Genomic DNA, 17,598 nt, shown 5'->3' on the forward strand with positions numbered 1-17,598 from the left:
GACAAACATCCCAAAATGTTACCTGAGCAGGTTTCCTAAACTCAAAACCTGGTAAGCCAAAATCGCACTGCTGATGCCACCTGATCCAATTCAGCAAGCCATTCTGAATAAGATTAGGATTAAGTATTACTAATGAACTTTTGATTCCTATATTTCTTATCACCAGGGAGGCTTTGTACATGAAAATATGTCTCTGTGCTTTCTATCACCTTTAAGCCATTATTTATTTTCCTTCGGTTATTTTAAGAGTCTGCCCTCTACCTTATAAAATCATCCTATGTCTGATGACATACTGGCTCTGCTAATTAACCTACACATTTGGAATTATTTGACACTAGATTGCCATGGCATGAAGTCTCTTCATTAGCACCCTCAAAAATGTCTGATGGCCATCAAAGTTGCTTCTTTCTTTCTTATCCTAAGCCAACTTGAAAGACCCTCTGTTTTAATCTTTTTTTTTTAATTGAAGTAATCCTGGCTTGATTGTTCGTTGTTAGTTTTTTCTAATTCTTTACAACAGACATGCAAAGAAATGTGTCGTTACAGTTATGGTATAATTTTTATCTGCTAGACAGATATTTACTCCACTTCCCTTTTCTCCCTAACACAGAGACACTGCAATATTAAAGTTCTGTGAAAGTAAAATCCATTTTTGTATATATTTGCACTGTAGAATAGTATATCATGTCAGACACTTCAATTTCAGGTAAAGTGAAGACTTGCTTTTACTGTAATTTCAGTGCTTTCATTCCCTTGACACAATTCAAGGACCATGTTAAAGTGAGGAGAGCATATTTTACATTGCCACTGATATTTAAAGGTATCATTAACTGGATTGGTGACTTTTAAATACCATATATTTTAAGGAAAAGTATACTGTGTATGTCAGGTTCAACAATGCTAAGCTCTGGGATGGGCCTACCTAAAAGTTTTGCATTAAATATGCACTATTGATATAAAATGCATAAATATGGTGCTCATCTTCATAAACTATACATATGTTTATATGGGTGTCATCAATACTCTTCAATTTCCTTGTTTTGCTCAAAAAATTTTCATTGAAAATACTCAGTAGTACAAATTAGTCATTCAACAGGAAGTAAAGAGTAAACTTCCACTTTGCAATTGTATTTATCCTTGTTTCCTATATTTGAAATACTAAGTTGAATAAAATCATAATAAGAGCATTACCATGCCCATAACTTTACTGCTATTTTAAAATAGGTACATTTAGAAAATAGTTAAATTTTATTATATAATTTTAATAACGTGGGGAGGTAGACTGATACTATCTTTGTTTCCCCTACCCCCATTTAGGAATATATTTTAAAGCAAGTCGCAACAACGTACATCAAGCTTGGATGGCCAAAAAACAATTTTAATGGATCTCTTGTTCAAGCATCCTACCAACATGAGTACTGTTTTATTTTCTTGCCCACCTATTTTCCCCCCAGAGCTGTACAATAACATACTACTGGTACCATTGTGACTTTAGCAGTGTGTGACCACCTTTCTTTCATTCTGCGTATTTTATTTCCCTTTCCTGGGAGGACTGAGCACAGTTGCACTGCCTGGTACTGAGAACAAAGGCGTTTCCTTGTCATGTGTTAATTTAAGATCCACCTTTATGGTATAATTGAGATCTGGACCCATGCCCCTCACTGTAGCACTGCTTCCAGAGAAGAATGTTGGTATGCTTAACTTCTACTCTGCCTCTATTCTTTTAACACTTCTATAATTTGTTATAGTTGTTTATAGTTGGTTGTTCATTCACAACCAAAAAGTGCAATGAAACGCTAGAGATGGTAGCTTTAAATTTAAAGCTTTAAAAATCTCTCACTCACCAAAACAGGATTTCCGTATCTGAGTTCCATATTTTTCCTAATTATTTACCTACTGTTATATAATGAGTGACCCTTTCTCCCCAGATATTAACACTGCTTTTTAATTCTTTTCCCCTTTGGTGATACCCAGGGAACTGCGCAGAGAAGTGATAATGCTGGCATGCAGTTTTGGCAACAAGCATTGTCACCAACAGGCATCCACGCTTATTTCAGATTGGATTTCCAGCAACAGGAACAGGTAAATGGAACCAAATCCTGTGTCACTGATATGATTTAACACTGCTTTCAGATTCTCAGTGGATGCACTCCATTTATCAACTGGAGAAAAACAAGACAAGGAAAACATACGTAAAACTTTGTTTCAGGTTCACAGATTGCAAGGCAATACAGCATGAAAGCCACATGCACCTATCTTTGGAATGTTTTCAGTTTTAAACTAACTTTCTAAGTCCTGGCCCTTATTTAGCTTATTTTGAATTTTGATAGCTTTGCTATCCCATGAGAACAAAACAATTAAATTTAGGCCAAATTCTAAGGTTGTTTCCAAAGGTTGTGGTATTTATTCATAAATCCACAGCAAGCATATGACATAAAGGAGCATAACAAATGTTAATGTTAAAATCTGAAAACAAAAGGTCATGAATGATATCTTTACTCTTTTAGTGACCCTTGGCAAGGACCTTAAACTTATATCTTATCTTGGAATTTCACAATGTAGCATTTCAGTGCAGACTGTGAGGTTAAAATTAATAGAATTGCCTTTGATAAAAAATATTATCCTAAATGTCAGTTGTTAATGTTAGTGAAAAGAATATTAAACATGAAAAAAATCAAAGATCATGAACTTCTCACTAAGCCTTTTTAGGTGTTTTTGTATTTCCAAGGACCTTTATGCTCCATTTCTTTCTACACTTCGGACAATTTATAACCACTCCTTTCCCAACTTTGGCCACTGTGGTAAGGAGACTGGTCAGCAGGATGAGAAGCTAGGGGGCAATTTGCTTCAAATGATCTTATTTTACATTCCACCTTGGGCTTGTCCCTTATATGAGTAACTGGGTTGACTCCACGGGCAACTGAGAGAGAGACTTGTTCCACATGAGCAGAGAGAACCGCGGACAGTGTAACCTACAAGGGAATAAAGTGTTATTTGTTCTGACAAGGGTTCTTTAGATTTTAATTTAGTACATCACTGATTCTAGATCAAAGGGTAGCTATCCTGCTCTAAAAATCTGTGAGGGAAATCTTTCACTGCATTACTTAGTAATTTGTCATACTATCTCACCTTCTCTAGCATTTTCCGGTTTGTCCTGTAAATTCATTGTTTCTGGTCTTATACTAAGCTAAGAAGGAAAATATTTTATCACTGTCATCTCTCAATTGATCCATCATATATGAAGACAGTGATTAGATCTGTCACCAGTTTTCTCTCAAACTAAAGCATCCCCATTTTTTTAAACTTTGACTAATGATAATTATTTTTATTAAGTCTTCTAAAAACTATTTTAGAAGACTTGCTATTATACATGGAAAATGTTATATAAAGTTTTCCCCTATTTTCTACTACCTTCTTCAGTTCAAACACAAATAATTAGGCTATGAAAACAAACATTTACACAAAATCATCAAAATGATCATAATCATAAAATTATCAAAAATTTTATTAACATATATAATTATATATACATATGAGAGAAAAGAGTATAGATATATACATATGAGAGAAAAGAGTGAAATATATTATTTGAAGATTGGGATTTCTACTGCCTTCCCTTTTGTTTTTTGTTTTTATCTTGCTACAGACACATGCCTATTCTCAGAACTGATAGTTTTTTAAACCCTTTAATGAATGTACCCATGTTAACATATTTATATCATTTTATTACAATTGTACTTACACCATTGCATTACTATTATTTCTCTAGAGTATTCAAGACTTATATCACTTCCCACATTTAAGAAATACAGCTATAGAGAAAAAGCTATTTTTAAAACAGTTCTTAATACCATGTGGTAGCCAGAAAGCAGAGAGAAGAAGCAGAGTTCAAAATTAATAGAAGATATAGCTCTGTCAACAAATAGCAAGAACTAAGCACAAGACAAGGTATGAACACAAAGGGAGGGATCACTGCCTTGGAAGAATCACATTCCTGCTCATGAAGGGTGAGTAGGACTCTGCTAGGTGGACAAGGCCGGACTGGAGGCAGGGGAGACTATGTTTGAGTATGTAAGGTGGGTGGAGGCAGCTTCCAGGCAGACAGGAGGCACTGGATTGATGTTTAGTTTAATGAGTACAGTAATATTTGACTTGTGAATTTCATCAATCGATCACTTCCATAATTCCCTTAAAAATGAAACTTCATACAAAAGATGTCAGTTCACTTCAGTTTTGTTAGCTCTGCCATTTATTCATGGTAAAATAATTACATTTAGGCCTAACACTTTAAGGTACTTTTGTTATTTCCTTCCTTGTTTTTATGTTCTCCTGCTTTTCTCTGTTTTGTAACTGGGTAAGTAAACGTGCTAAGTGAAACTATTTCTGTTTACGATATGCTCAGCCAGCCAGATGACATGCCCCAGCATACACAGGCAACCTCCTGCAGCCAGGGTACAGGATACTCACTGACCTCCCTGCGTGTGAAGATCAGAGGTTTGATCTGTCTTTTTTGGATGACATCTTACTAATAAGACAATAATGCAATCCTGTAGTTGGTGCTGAGTTAAACTTTCTTGAGTCAGAGAAGGGGAGGCCAAGATTTCCTTTTAAATGTGCAGGAAGCAACAGACCAGTCACTTTGTTGGCTTGCTTTTGTTTAACTGGAATCTTAACAATCATTTTAAAAAAACAAAGGTAATATAGTGGTATACTCGTAAAATATTTCAGGAGATGCTGTGTGTGTGTGTGTGTGTATATACACACACACACACACACACACACACACACACACACACATACACACACATAAATCTAAAGAACATAAAAGCAACAAGGATTTCAAATCTTTGAGGTGCTGTGCCACTATGCATCCCAACCTTGATATGTTGGGGAGTGAGGTCCAATCAGTGACACTGTATTCTGGAAAATGAAATGGGTGTGAAAGTTGGTGCAGGGAAGGGTGACAGAACCAAAAAGTGCAATGAAAAGCTAGAGATGGTAGCAGCAGAGAGAAGGATTCAAGGGTCACTCTGGATGATATGTTGAATGGCTGACATTCTGATCCCTGTTAAAATATCCAGATGCTACAGTGTGTTGACTTGTCATGGTAATGTCATGCATAAAAACACATGAGCTACATTCAGGTCTTGTTACGCTGTGACTTGGTGACTAAGTTCAGCAGAACGCTGCATTTCAGAAGAGATAAATTGCCAAGCGTTTGGTAGAGAACAACACAAATGATAAAAAGATCCTGAAAACACGAGCTATGAGAGGAGGCTGTGAGACCTGAAAATTTCACTCCAAAGAAAAGAGAATAGTCCTTTTGTACGTATCAAAAGCATAATAAAAGGGACAGAAATTCATTTCTTTCACTAATTTTTACAAATAAACAAGAAATAATTGACCTAAGCTTCACTGAGTATAGGAATATGTTATTTTTGAAGGTGATTCTTATTTGAAAATCTCTGTATTAAAACACTATTGAGACTGTACAGTTAACTACACAGAGATCGTAACATGGCAATCTGGGGTTTTCTTTCAATAAATAATTTAACCTGAAATTAAGTGTGTGTCCACAGTAATACAGCCTCTCAATTTCATGATAATTATTTTTCAAATAATGTTTAAAGGTACAATTTAAAGCTTTAAACTAATGCAGAGTAATTATTTAGAGTATTTAATCTTAAAAAGTATTCAATGGATTGATATACATTCCCTAACATATAAATTGATAACTAGTATCATTACTTCTTAAAAAACACCCTGAAGTGACAGAATACCTTTTACATTGTGGGAAGTCAAAAATGTTTATTGAATTGAAATAAACTGTAAATTCATTTTGAAATTAGAAAAATTAAGGTCATTTCATAATAAAAATTATAAGTAGAGAAATATCTTGGGAGCTTTGCAGCATGCATAATACATAAGCTTCACTACTTGTGCAATTAATTATAATGTTACTAACATTATTGTCTTTAATGATGATAATCATAATGAAAAATATGTTTGCTGAGTGTTACATTTCAGGCATTGGGTTAAGTGCTTTTCATGTATCATCTCACCGTTTTTATTTTCATTTTTACATAAGACAAATCCAAAACTCACAAAAGTTACATAATTTGCCAAGATTATATAACAATAGGTGGTGGATCTGGGTTTCCACCCCCAGACTGACCACCTTCTAGCCCTACTGCATGTGATCCTGTGTGGTATATCAAATTACCATTTATCAGTAACATAAGTTTGTTAAAAAACCTTTATAAAAACAAAGCAAATTAGAAAAGATTCCAACAGGACTCAAGTACTCTCTGCCGGGCATATAAGCAATAGTTTTCATGCAGGCTGTGCTATGTGGCTTATGCCCGTGGTTCTCAAATCCAACTGTGCCTAAGAATCACTGGGGGGACTTGTTTAGTTGTTTGCTGGGTCCCAACCCCAGAATGTGAAGGTTTAAACCAGTACATAGTAAAGATTTAAAATATTTTAAAGATTTAGTAGGTGGAATGGGGCCCAAGAATTTGTGTTTACAGTTCCCAAGTAATGCTGACACTGTGGTCCAGGGACCACACTTTGGGAACCACTGGTTTAGGGAAAGCCTACTGGCCTTCAGAGTCAGAGACACCAGTGATCAAATTGGAGCTGTTTTACCAAATGACCTTGGGAAAATCACTTAGTTTCATCTGAAAAAGGCCAATATTATTAACAAAAGAAGTTGTGAGTGTTATATAAATAAAAGAATGCCTATATAATATCCGGCTTGTATAGAAAATCATAAAACAATCACTTTGGAATTGTCTCCTATTATGTTTTGACCACCCTTGTGTATGGGTGTTGTGAATTTTAAGGGGGAAGTAGGAACAGTATAGAATAGAACAGTATAGAACATTTACAGAGTGCCCTCAATAATAGACCTACTCTTTGTAAGCTTTGAGGATGTGAGGATGAAACCTGTAACTTAAAATGCAAAACAAAATATTGCCATATTGCCATAAAGTTTCCTGGTTAGGAGCAGGAGGACATTTGCTCTTTATCCCTGTGTTGGGCTCCGGGTAAATATTACTTTTTCCTCCCTCCCGTTCATCAGCTGCTATTTATGGCACATGGCCCTCCAGCAGCCATAGCTCATTTTATCTCACAGTGAAAAGAGGCCCTTTCCTTTGTGTCTGCTGTCTATCAATGTATGCTTTTCCTACATAAGAACATAAAGGTGGAAGGACAAAAGGCTCTTTCCATTACAGTTTATATATGTGTGGTTCAGAAACCTCGTGTTTTCTTCCCCTAAAACATAGATACTAATTTATTGTCCATTTTTCCAAGTTGTCCAAATTCCATGGTCCTGTTGCCTCTGTTCTTTAGACTGCTTTTTGTATTCTTCTTACTGTAAGTTGGCCTACTACAAATTTTCATAGGCTGAAATTATACCACCTAGACCTACCATTTTAGTGCTCATTTACCAGCATAGGCATTTTGCAGACAATTGAACACAGCAGGGAGTCTGTATGGAGTAATGGAAAGGACAGGGCTGTCCAAATTAGGTTTGCTCCGACTTTGTCATTAGACAGCTGTGGCTTCAGACAAGCCAGTTAACTTCTTCAAATCTCAACCTTGTTTCTAAAGTGAGGGCATTGCCCCCAAATCTGCCATGCCTACATCAGCTCTCATAGTCCAACATTTCACACTTGTGCATGAACATATATCATACAGTTTCCTCACAATTTGTCCACTATTGGTTCTCTTTTGATTTTACAATTAAAAGGTATATATTCATTTATTCATGTATACAGTAAGTATATATCAAGCAGCTATAATGTGTCGGGCACTGGGCTAGACATTCTTGGAAGGCAGCATTCCTTCCTTCCACTAATGCCGGCTCCTGGTTCTTGGCTGGCATTGAGAAGGTGTGGTTCATACCCTTACAACATCCCAAAGATTAATGGCATGGGCTGGGAGAGGGTATAGGAGGGACACAGGAGCTTTTCAAAATAATCATACAAATGTAAAAATAGAACTCAGTTATTTGTAACTGAGCAGAAAGCTGTGGTGGTCTGAGACTGTTGCATGGGAATATGACCAAATCAGCGAGTTCAAGGGAAAAGTTCCAGCCATGAGAAAAGGTGGTGGACATGAAGAGAAGCAGACATATTTGAACATGATTGAAGAAGAGTAATATTAGTTAATGATTGTTTGGGTATAAAGGGTAAGAGGAAGGAAAGCCTTAATGACAATTTATTAGAATAATCCATTAGGGCTCAAACCTTATGCCTATAAATTACCTAAAATAACATTTTTTAAGTCTGTATCCAAAATGTCCATCATACATTTAGGTAATTGCAAAGATTTAACTTTCAGCATACTGTAAACAGACATTTTTTTCAATAAAATTCCTTCAAGATCTCTAAATGTATCCAGTGGAATCAAAACACCATAGCTATTTTATACAGACCATTAGCCATTTAAAAATATGATTATGTTCTTATAAAATAATCATAAATTTTATATTATTCTTTTCTTCTCCCCCAAACTGTATCCTAATAGAATATACTTCTACTTGCAAATCTTTCTTAGATCACCATATCATTTTTTCTTTTTCTGTAATAAATACACAACACATATGGACACACACATTTTTTCCATGTCATAAAATCCAGTTAATTTTTTCTAAGTTGAGTTTTCATTACATTTGTTATTTGTAAATATATTGGTTAACACAAATACATTGCAAACATTGATAAACAAAACATAAAATTAAAAGATGTCAAATGTAAAAGTAAAAGTAAATTGGCCTTTTTTCCCAATTAATTTACATATTCACAGGTATTACTCACTGCTAAAGTAAGAGTTTTACCATCAATTCTGTTCATGTTTTTATGTTAAAGTGCTAAGAATACATGGAAATAAATAGGTGGGTATGGAAGGTGTTTTGCAGCAATGTAACACAATTCTTCAAAATCTTTCCAAGTTTTGTGCCAAAAAATCACATAGTCATCTGTCACCAAAATTTTTTAATTACCACCTGACAACTTGATTAGGCTCTTCTTCAAATTTTGTGGAACTTCAGAATTTTAAAAATTTGAAAACTCATTTTCTAGATATCAACACCAATATTTATAAATTTCTCTTTATTCAGTGCTACAGTAAAGTGCACCTTTGAAAGCTTCAAAATGAGTAAATAAATATGCCTTTCTGTTGGAAAGTGAGAGAAAGTAGGAGTAGGGTTTTTGTAAGAGAGAAGTAACTATGTGAAAGTTTAGAATGGAGAATTTGATTGCCATGATATTACCCATATTCATAGGTACCCCTGAAAAGTCTTCCCTTACCCCAGAGGTATGAACACCTCATTTTGAAGACTGGTGTGTCAGGATATGGAGAAATGAAAAGAATGAGAGGCAGATAAAATGCCTTAAGGGAGAGAATATAACAAGGAGAGGGTTCCAGGCTAAGAAATGAGAAATCACATTAAATGGATATATTCAGTAGAACATTGAATAATCCAGACACAAGTTGTGGCCCTTGAAACTTATTATTTACAGTATGTTCTAAAAGTTGTTTTATATTCTCTACCAATTTTCATATATTTTTCATTTATTATTAATCCCTTCTACTATAAATCCAAAGAATTTTATCTACCTATTTAAAGATACAGCTCTAGCTATAGATAGAAAGAAAGAAAAAATGGTATATAATATAAGAATTTATGTCTGGAATTTATTCTTTAGGTGTCCTCAGGAATGTTACAGAATTCTTAATTTTACTTTGACTCATTTCCCATTAAAAATACAACTACTTGCACTCTTTTGCATTATAAAATAGGTGGTTCATATCTTGTTTTCAAAATTGTTTTCATGATTTTCTCACATATTTAAATATTTTACTCAAAGCATTATTTTTCTACATTAGTCAATATTGCTTTTACAAGTCAAGTTATGCAACACTTTACCTCCTACTAATGCCTGGCATAGAAACTGCTTTTTTTCATTAGAATATCAGAAATTATTTAACTTTTAATTTCTAAGAATTTAAGAAGGTTGCTTCAAAGGGTAGTTATATTCTCAGTGGATTATGTTAAGTAGCTTTAAACTGATTGACAGGTATTTTTAGTTGTTCACATTTTTACTTGCATGTGAGGTCATACAAAATCCTGTCCTATAATTCATTTGGCTATTCCATACTGTGCACAGTTGCAAGACTGTTAATACGGAACCTCATGCACACTGTTTGAAATGTCCTTTCTAACAGACCCATTGAGGTGAGGGAGAAAATATAGAGTAAACCACTTACTTTACTGTTTGCAATACAGATTTATAAAGTACTTTGAGCTAGTTTTTTCCATCACAAAACTTGAGGGCACATATTTTTGTTTAGTTTTAACATATGCTTGGATAAAATCCTTAAGAGATGATCACCTTTCTGGCCTCTGAACTTTATATTCAGTAGTTATGGGCAGACACCTCATTATGAATTATCTGCATAACTCCAGCATACAGACTTAGCAATTACTCATGAAAATTTTTAAAACAAAGTTGTCTGAGAACATCTGGAATCATTTACACTTACCATCAAAACCATTACCATCATTGACATCTTATTATCAATTTATCCTTCTGTAGGTGTTTAAAGCTAAGACATAAGATACTTAATATGCGGCATCCCTCATTGGATGGATCAGTGTCACTAGTCCACCTTTCGGTAATGGGATATCTGGTTATTAATCACATGGTTTTTCTAAAATAAGATATTGTACACTTCTTCCATAGTAATAAGTCTACATTAATGTAATTAATTCAGACTTTACAGTACATGATTCATGTACCAAATATACCTTGAGCCTCTGCTACGTCCCAGGCAATGTGCTAAAAGGCACCTGGGACCCAATGATGAGCAAAAGGATACAGTTTCTGTCTTCCTGAAGCTTAAAGTCCAAAGGGGTAAATTGAGACTAAGCAGATACCATGCAAATACTACAAGATTTCGACTGTCTTGAGAACCCAGAGAGGAGATTTACAAGAAAAGGACAGTTACACCTTTCAGTGAGGCCGACATCTCTGCAGAGTGACAACTGATCTGAGGCCTACAGGAAAGGAACACATTCACTAGGCAAAGAAGGAAAGGAGATACTCAGTGGAAGGAACAGTGTATAACAATGGCCTTCCTTAGCAACATAATTTTTCAAGATTAAAGTCTGGGTACTTTCAGAAAGTTTAGCTGATTGAGCAGAATTGGTCCTGACCCAAGAACATCCTCTTAAAGTTTTGTAGCTCTTTTTTCAGGTATCAGTTTGTTTTATTTTTATTTGCTGAGAAGAGCAAAAATCCCATTTAATTGATGATGTTCCTTCATCAACAGTTTAGGAGATCTCTCTTAGAAGTGTTTTAGAAAAGCTATGTGGAAGAAAAAGAATATATGAAATACAGTGAGTGTGCTTGCTATCTGAGTAATTCTTGTTGTGAATTCCTTCATTAAACTGAAAATCTTTTTCCTATCCAGTAATCACTACCTGGCTTAACCATTTGTGTAAGTAGTGGTTGCACTTGAATATAGATGAGGACTTTATTCTCTCTTTCCCCTAAGCCTCTCTGTAATCACACTGAAAGTACTAGTTTTCCTCACTAGTTGGGGAATTCAGTACATGCTAGCTCAGTTCAGTCCATCATGGGATAAATATTTGACAGCATGACCTACTTGAGGGACTAACTAATCTGGATGTATTTTTAATTTACTCTTTGGTGTAGTAGGGACTTTAATTGCCTCGAGAGCTAATATAACTCCAGTAAGTGCATTATTTCTATTCATTTTCTTACAGTCACATTTAGTTTGTAATCTAAATGCATTAATGATTTTATATTCTAGTTTAAAATGCAGAAATAATCATGCATTTGTTTTCCTTTTCACAACACTTTTGGCTTTTTCCTGACATTTTACTTTTTTTTAAATTATAATACTATGCCATGCACAGAGGCAAATTGTCAATATTATTTTTTCAAGGCATTTTAATTTTTACAGAAGTAAGCTTTTGAAGGTGACTGGATTTAATTTAACTTTTTTTTTCTTTTAGGTATAATTGGTTTTCCCCTCATTTCTGCCAATAGTAATTTTCCTATTATGCTAGTATTGTTTGCCTAATATTATACCAATTTCAGGCATAACACTATTGCACTTTTGTCTCATCAATCAAGATATATGCCTATTGATTAGTTACAGAATAGTTCTATTTTAATCATCTGTTTATCACAGTACTAGGACTAAGTAAATATGGATTTACCTGGGCAACCCAGGGGGCAATGCTGATTAAACTTAGGATAGCAATCATGTTTATTTACTAAACCATAGCTGAAGTACCAACAAAAAATATTTGCAGCATCCAGAACATTTTTACTTACCCACAGAAAGTAGATTGTACTGATGGGTTCATATTCATTGACTGTAATGTGTGTTGAAAAAGCTACTAACCACAATAAAGAAGAAATGTCCTCCACGTTTCCCCCAATTAATAAAAACAATGGATTAGCACCAAGAAGATTCCTTCTGCAACATCAGTATTTCCTTTTTGTTTATTTTTTCGCCCTTGTGATGAACACTTAGGACTGATTTTGTACGTATAATCAATTCTATCTCAAAATGAAAAGGAAAACAGGTTATATTAGTCTTCTTTCTAATGATAGCCTGATAACATTTACTTAGCATTATGATAATGTTGATTAAAAATGTTCCATAACATCAAACATCAAATACTGTTTGTTTATAATATTAAATATTATATATGTATATATGTGTGTATGTATATATATATATATATACATGCACACATATGTGTGTGTGTGTGTGAATGTGTATATATATATATATATATATATATATATATATATATATATATATATATATATATAAAGCTCTTAAAATAACTGGAAGTGAGCAAGAGCTTTGATGACTTGTAATTTCTTGGCAATAACCAGAAAAATATAAGCACAGGTACCTACTGTCTTGGATTTAACAGTGGCCTCTAAAAGTTATGTCCAAACTCTAAACTCTGCGAATGTGACCTTATCTGGGTAGGCTCTTTGCAGACATAATTGAAAGGTTTTGAGATGACATTTCGTGTATTTTGGGTGAGCCCTAATCGTGGGACAAGTGTCCTTATGAGAGAGCAAACATACGCCACACACACAGAGGGACACAGGGAAATCTGCGTGGAGACAGGGAACAATTGAGGTCATTCATTTGTAAGCCACAGAATCCCAAGGATTGCTGGGGCCCCCGGAACCTAGGAAAGAGCATGAAACAGATTCTTCAGAGCCTCAGAAGAAAGCAGAAAAATTCAGGACTTCTGGCCATGAGAATATTGAGAGAACAAATTTCTATTATTTAAAGCTGCCAAGTTTGTGGTAATTTTTTATGGCAGTCCTAACAAACCAATACACACACCTTTAACCTCTGCCTTATATTCAAAATTTGGTTTATTGTCAACATTTTGGATTTTTTTTTTTTTGGTTTGATGGACTATCAAGGAGTGCTGCACATAGCAAGTTAAACTTTTAACTTTCACTCACTTCATCCTACTGGTCTTTAAGCTTTCTATCAAGAAATGGAGGGATAAGAGAAGATATGGAGAAGGTAGCTTCTTCTTATTCCTCACAAAATTCAGACAAAATCATTTTCATCAGTCCTCCTACTATTACTTTTTTGTGTAGGAAAAGAAAATACAGGTGAGGTCTGTGGCGCGAAGAGAGAGTAGTATACAGAGACACCCCTAGAATTCACAGCAGGGAACCCATCCTCGATTTGCAGGATCCTTTCACTTCTAAATATTTAGAAGGAAGTCTCCTTTCTTTTTTTTTTCTAGACTTGAGACTTAATGGCTTTCTAATGACTATTAAAAAAGTCAAATAGAAAAACATTGAAGCGACTTATTTTATCCAGAACAGTATGGCTCAGCCTTTAATTGGCACTGTTTTCTCATTCTTTTCTTACATGTGCAGAGCTATAACCAGTACCTGTCAGTGACATGTATATATGTGTGTTTACATTTCAGTCATTTCACAAAACCATACTATTTTTGATGACTTTTTAAAAGTATGTGTTTTCCTGTAACAAGTGCCTTCCAATGCAAAATAATGACTTTTAGCTTATTTTTTTAACTTTTTCATCCACTCTTACAATGGTTAACATGCTGCTTTTCTCCAGAACCCACATTATTTCTTTTTCAGTAATTTTCTATTGTCATATATAACAGAAACTGATTTCTTCCTAACTATTTTTAACTATCAACTGAATTATAACACTTAATAATACCTATCCTTTTTCCTTAAAACACATACATGTGTATGAATTTTATCCCAGATTTCACAGGAGGGTCAATGTTTATTTCAGTGAAGCCATAGAACATGGAAGGTTTGATAGGAATAAAAATACTTCTCTATTTTTATAAGTAGAGTCTTTTCTTGTGTAATGAATCTATCTATTAAAACTATGACAACCAGCAGTATTGTTGTTAGTTGATGTGCACACACACACACACAGTAAAATTTACTTTGGCCAAAATAAAATCTATTTTTAGTTGGGGGCCTTTCAAGTGAGAAAAAAAATACATTACATATTGCATAGTGGTTATGCCTAAAAATTAACTAAATTGCCATAGTTGATTCTTCCCAGGCTGGAGAATCAGCCTGTTAACCCAGTAACCTTGACAGTGCATTAGGAATGAAGGGAAACCACATTTGCACAGGCCTTTACATTTGTAGATGTAGTATTTTGATGGATACAGTAAATCTGTGTAATTTTCAACCTTTGTGTGAAGAATACAAAAGGCAGTGACTGTTACTCTAAATTATTCCTGGGCAACCTGAATTATTTGTCAAGGTGGAGCCCAGTGTCATCCAGTGGGGTTTTCATAAACACTCAAGCCTGGGTCATGATTTGAATGAGAACAATGCGTACACAATCACTCTCATAATAATGTGCCATTTCCATCATTATCTTTCAACGTCATAGTTAACCTAAAGTCCTGGTTCCTAATCACAATGATTCAGACACTGTTATACACATGCACACACACACTTCATATCAGAGCAGGCACTTAGATTTATAGTGCTTTGACAGAGCTGAGTGAAGAACAAGCTTATATATTCAGATATCAGGGTAGAGCAGATTCCTTGAGAAGAATGGATACTAGGCATGTGACTATCAGACAACAATCTCATCTTTAACACAGGCATCTATAAATAGGGCAATTTATCAGCTATTTCACAACTTCTACTACAGCTGTATACCTCTTTAAGTTTTAAATTATGTTATGCTCTTAGAGCTATTTATATTAGCAGCCTGCTGCTCACTGTTAGAGAGTGAGTCATCACAGATATCTTATTTTTTCTACTTTGTTATAAAGGAGTTTGATTTTTTTGAGTTCTTAAAGGTATAATTGATTCTAGATGTCATAAGGGTTTTGGGTTGTGAAATTTGAAATAACAGTATCCTAGGCTTTTCCGTAGAATGTTTAAAATCCAGGTCAAAGAAAAACTTTAGACAAGTGAATTCACAAATTCTCTAATAATTTGCCTTTTTCCCCTTTAACTTTTTGTAGGTCTTTGTCTTCCCTGTCTTCATTACACTGAACTTTTGAGCTTCTGTACATTTCTCACTTGTATTTTTCCTGTCTTTCTACCTTTTCTTTGATGTCTCTTCCTGTTTGCCCTCTTTAATGTTGTCTGGGTCATTTAGTTTCTATTGTTTTTGTGCTTTTGCAATTATATTTTAATAAAGAGGTCTTAGAGCCCGGATACTTGGCCCTTGCATCCCTCTTGCTTCCCACCTGGTCAGAATGATAGTTATTTTACATATGGTGCCTAAACATTTAAAATAAAATTTCACATATATTATTTAGCTTAAGTAAAGTGACCATCCCTTTCAAAGCATATTCATTTTAATTATAAAATCCATTTAAAAGGAGGGCAGTTATTTTAAAATATAATCTTTTGATACACTGGAATGTTGAGTTAAAATGACTCCTCGCTTCCCAGCAATCTTTTTTCCTTTCATATAGAAAGAACAGCATATGCCTCTTTGCAAATATGCAAAATTAAAACATAAAGCTGCATTGAACATCATTTCAAAACACAGTAATTTAAATATAGTTGGTCCAGATTTCTCAGCTCTATGTTTTGAGGTCCAAAGGGCTACACAGGCTGTTTTTGAACTGCTTTTTTTGTTTGTTTGTTTCCTTTGCTTTAGTATTCCCTTTTGTTGTGCTTTGGGTTCAGTGGGAATGAACAAACATGTGAGCATGTGCTCCTAGACATGGGGCAGCCCTCACTGCTGCCAGAAAGGAGCCTGGCAGACAGCACTCACTGTGGGCGTGTCCTCCCCGCCAACCCTCTTGTCACTCCCTGCACTCTTCCCACGGATGGATTCTGCTCCCCCTTTGCTAGGGGCCTTGCAGAGATCCTAAGAACAGTACTCCTTCTGGTTGCTAGGATTTGCATAGAGATTCAGTGGCATATTTGATTGACAAGTATACCAGTAAAGGTGGGTAGGATTATAAAAGTGCATTTGATTGCAATGCCTTAAACTGGAGATGTATTGTCAGTTACTATTTTTATAATTAGTCACTTTAATGAGGCTGTCTAAAAGCCTTATTGCTGCTTTCTTTTTAGTCCAGTACTCATTTGGGAAACTAGGAATATTGTTGCCACCTCAACCTAATAATAATAGCAATAAAAATAATGAAGAGGAGGAATGCCATTACCACATATTGAGACAATTTTCTATGTCCCTTAGGCTTGGCCATGCACAGCATTTAGATAAAGCCTGTGCTGAGCCCTTGATATATCCCAGGCACTGTGCCAAGCCCTGGATGAACATTTATCTCATTTAATTGTTGTAACAAACCTGTAAGGAATTATTATCTCCATTTTACAGATGAGGAAACTGACACAGATGCAAAAAAGTCACATATTTCTCCTAAACAATTTTAAGTTTTATTCAAGAAGGCTCTGTTTGCAGCAGCCAAGGGACTAATAAATAGGGATGGCATGAGAGATGGGGGTTGGGGTCACTATGAATAGGTTCAACCTTTGTAGGTGTAAGTTGTTTTCAGTGTGGTGTTTTAAAGTCATAGGTTGTCTGTTCCGCTGAAGTGAGAGTACCACTACGTACAAGGCAGAACAAGATGGGGAGTGCTGATGAGGAAGCCTCACCCAATGCTGTTTTGTAATTTAGAGGTAGAGTAGCAAACACTCTTTCAGATGAACTAATTAACTGCAAATTAATTACAATTAATTAAAAGATAAACCACCTCTATATCAGTGGCTTCTGTAATACCACTGAAAGAAACAGTTGCTCTGAGTCTAGTGATTTGACAATTTTTTTCATTGTCTTTGAAAATAATCAAATCCACATTTCAATGTTAATACAACTGTTAATGAAAAGAATCTTGTACTCACAGAGCAGGAAGGGACCTTAGAACTCATGTACTTCAGCCCCATCCAATTAGGATAAAACATAAAGCCCAGAGCAATGACCTGCACTTGCCGAGTCCTAGAGGCAGTTACTGGCCAAATTAGGTCTACCGAGAACCTGCTTAGATATAGACCCATATCTGATTAAGCA

At 35.0% G+C, this 17,598-nt stretch overlaps 1 protein-coding gene across 1 annotated transcript in view; it reads left to right on the forward strand.

Annotated features, from left to right (window-relative positions):
* The window catches only part of TRHDE (thyrotropin releasing hormone degrading enzyme), a 395,901-nt gene that overhangs the window by 356,924 nt on the left and 21,379 nt on the right, over nucleotides 1-17,598 (forward strand). Inside the window, exons 14-15 of the mRNA XM_073213329.1 lie at nucleotides 1,318-1,415; nucleotides 1,975-2,082. Of these exons, the coding sequence (XP_073069430.1) occupies nucleotides 1,318-1,415; nucleotides 1,975-2,082 (206 nt within the window). The remainder of the gene's footprint in view (nucleotides 1-1,317; nucleotides 1,416-1,974; nucleotides 2,083-17,598) is intronic.

The sequence above is a fragment of the Manis javanica genome, chromosome 10, assembly GCF_040802235.1.
Source record: "Manis javanica isolate MJ-LG chromosome 10, MJ_LKY, whole genome shotgun sequence".
Taxonomy (NCBI): domain Eukaryota; kingdom Metazoa; phylum Chordata; class Mammalia; order Pholidota; family Manidae; genus Manis; species Manis javanica.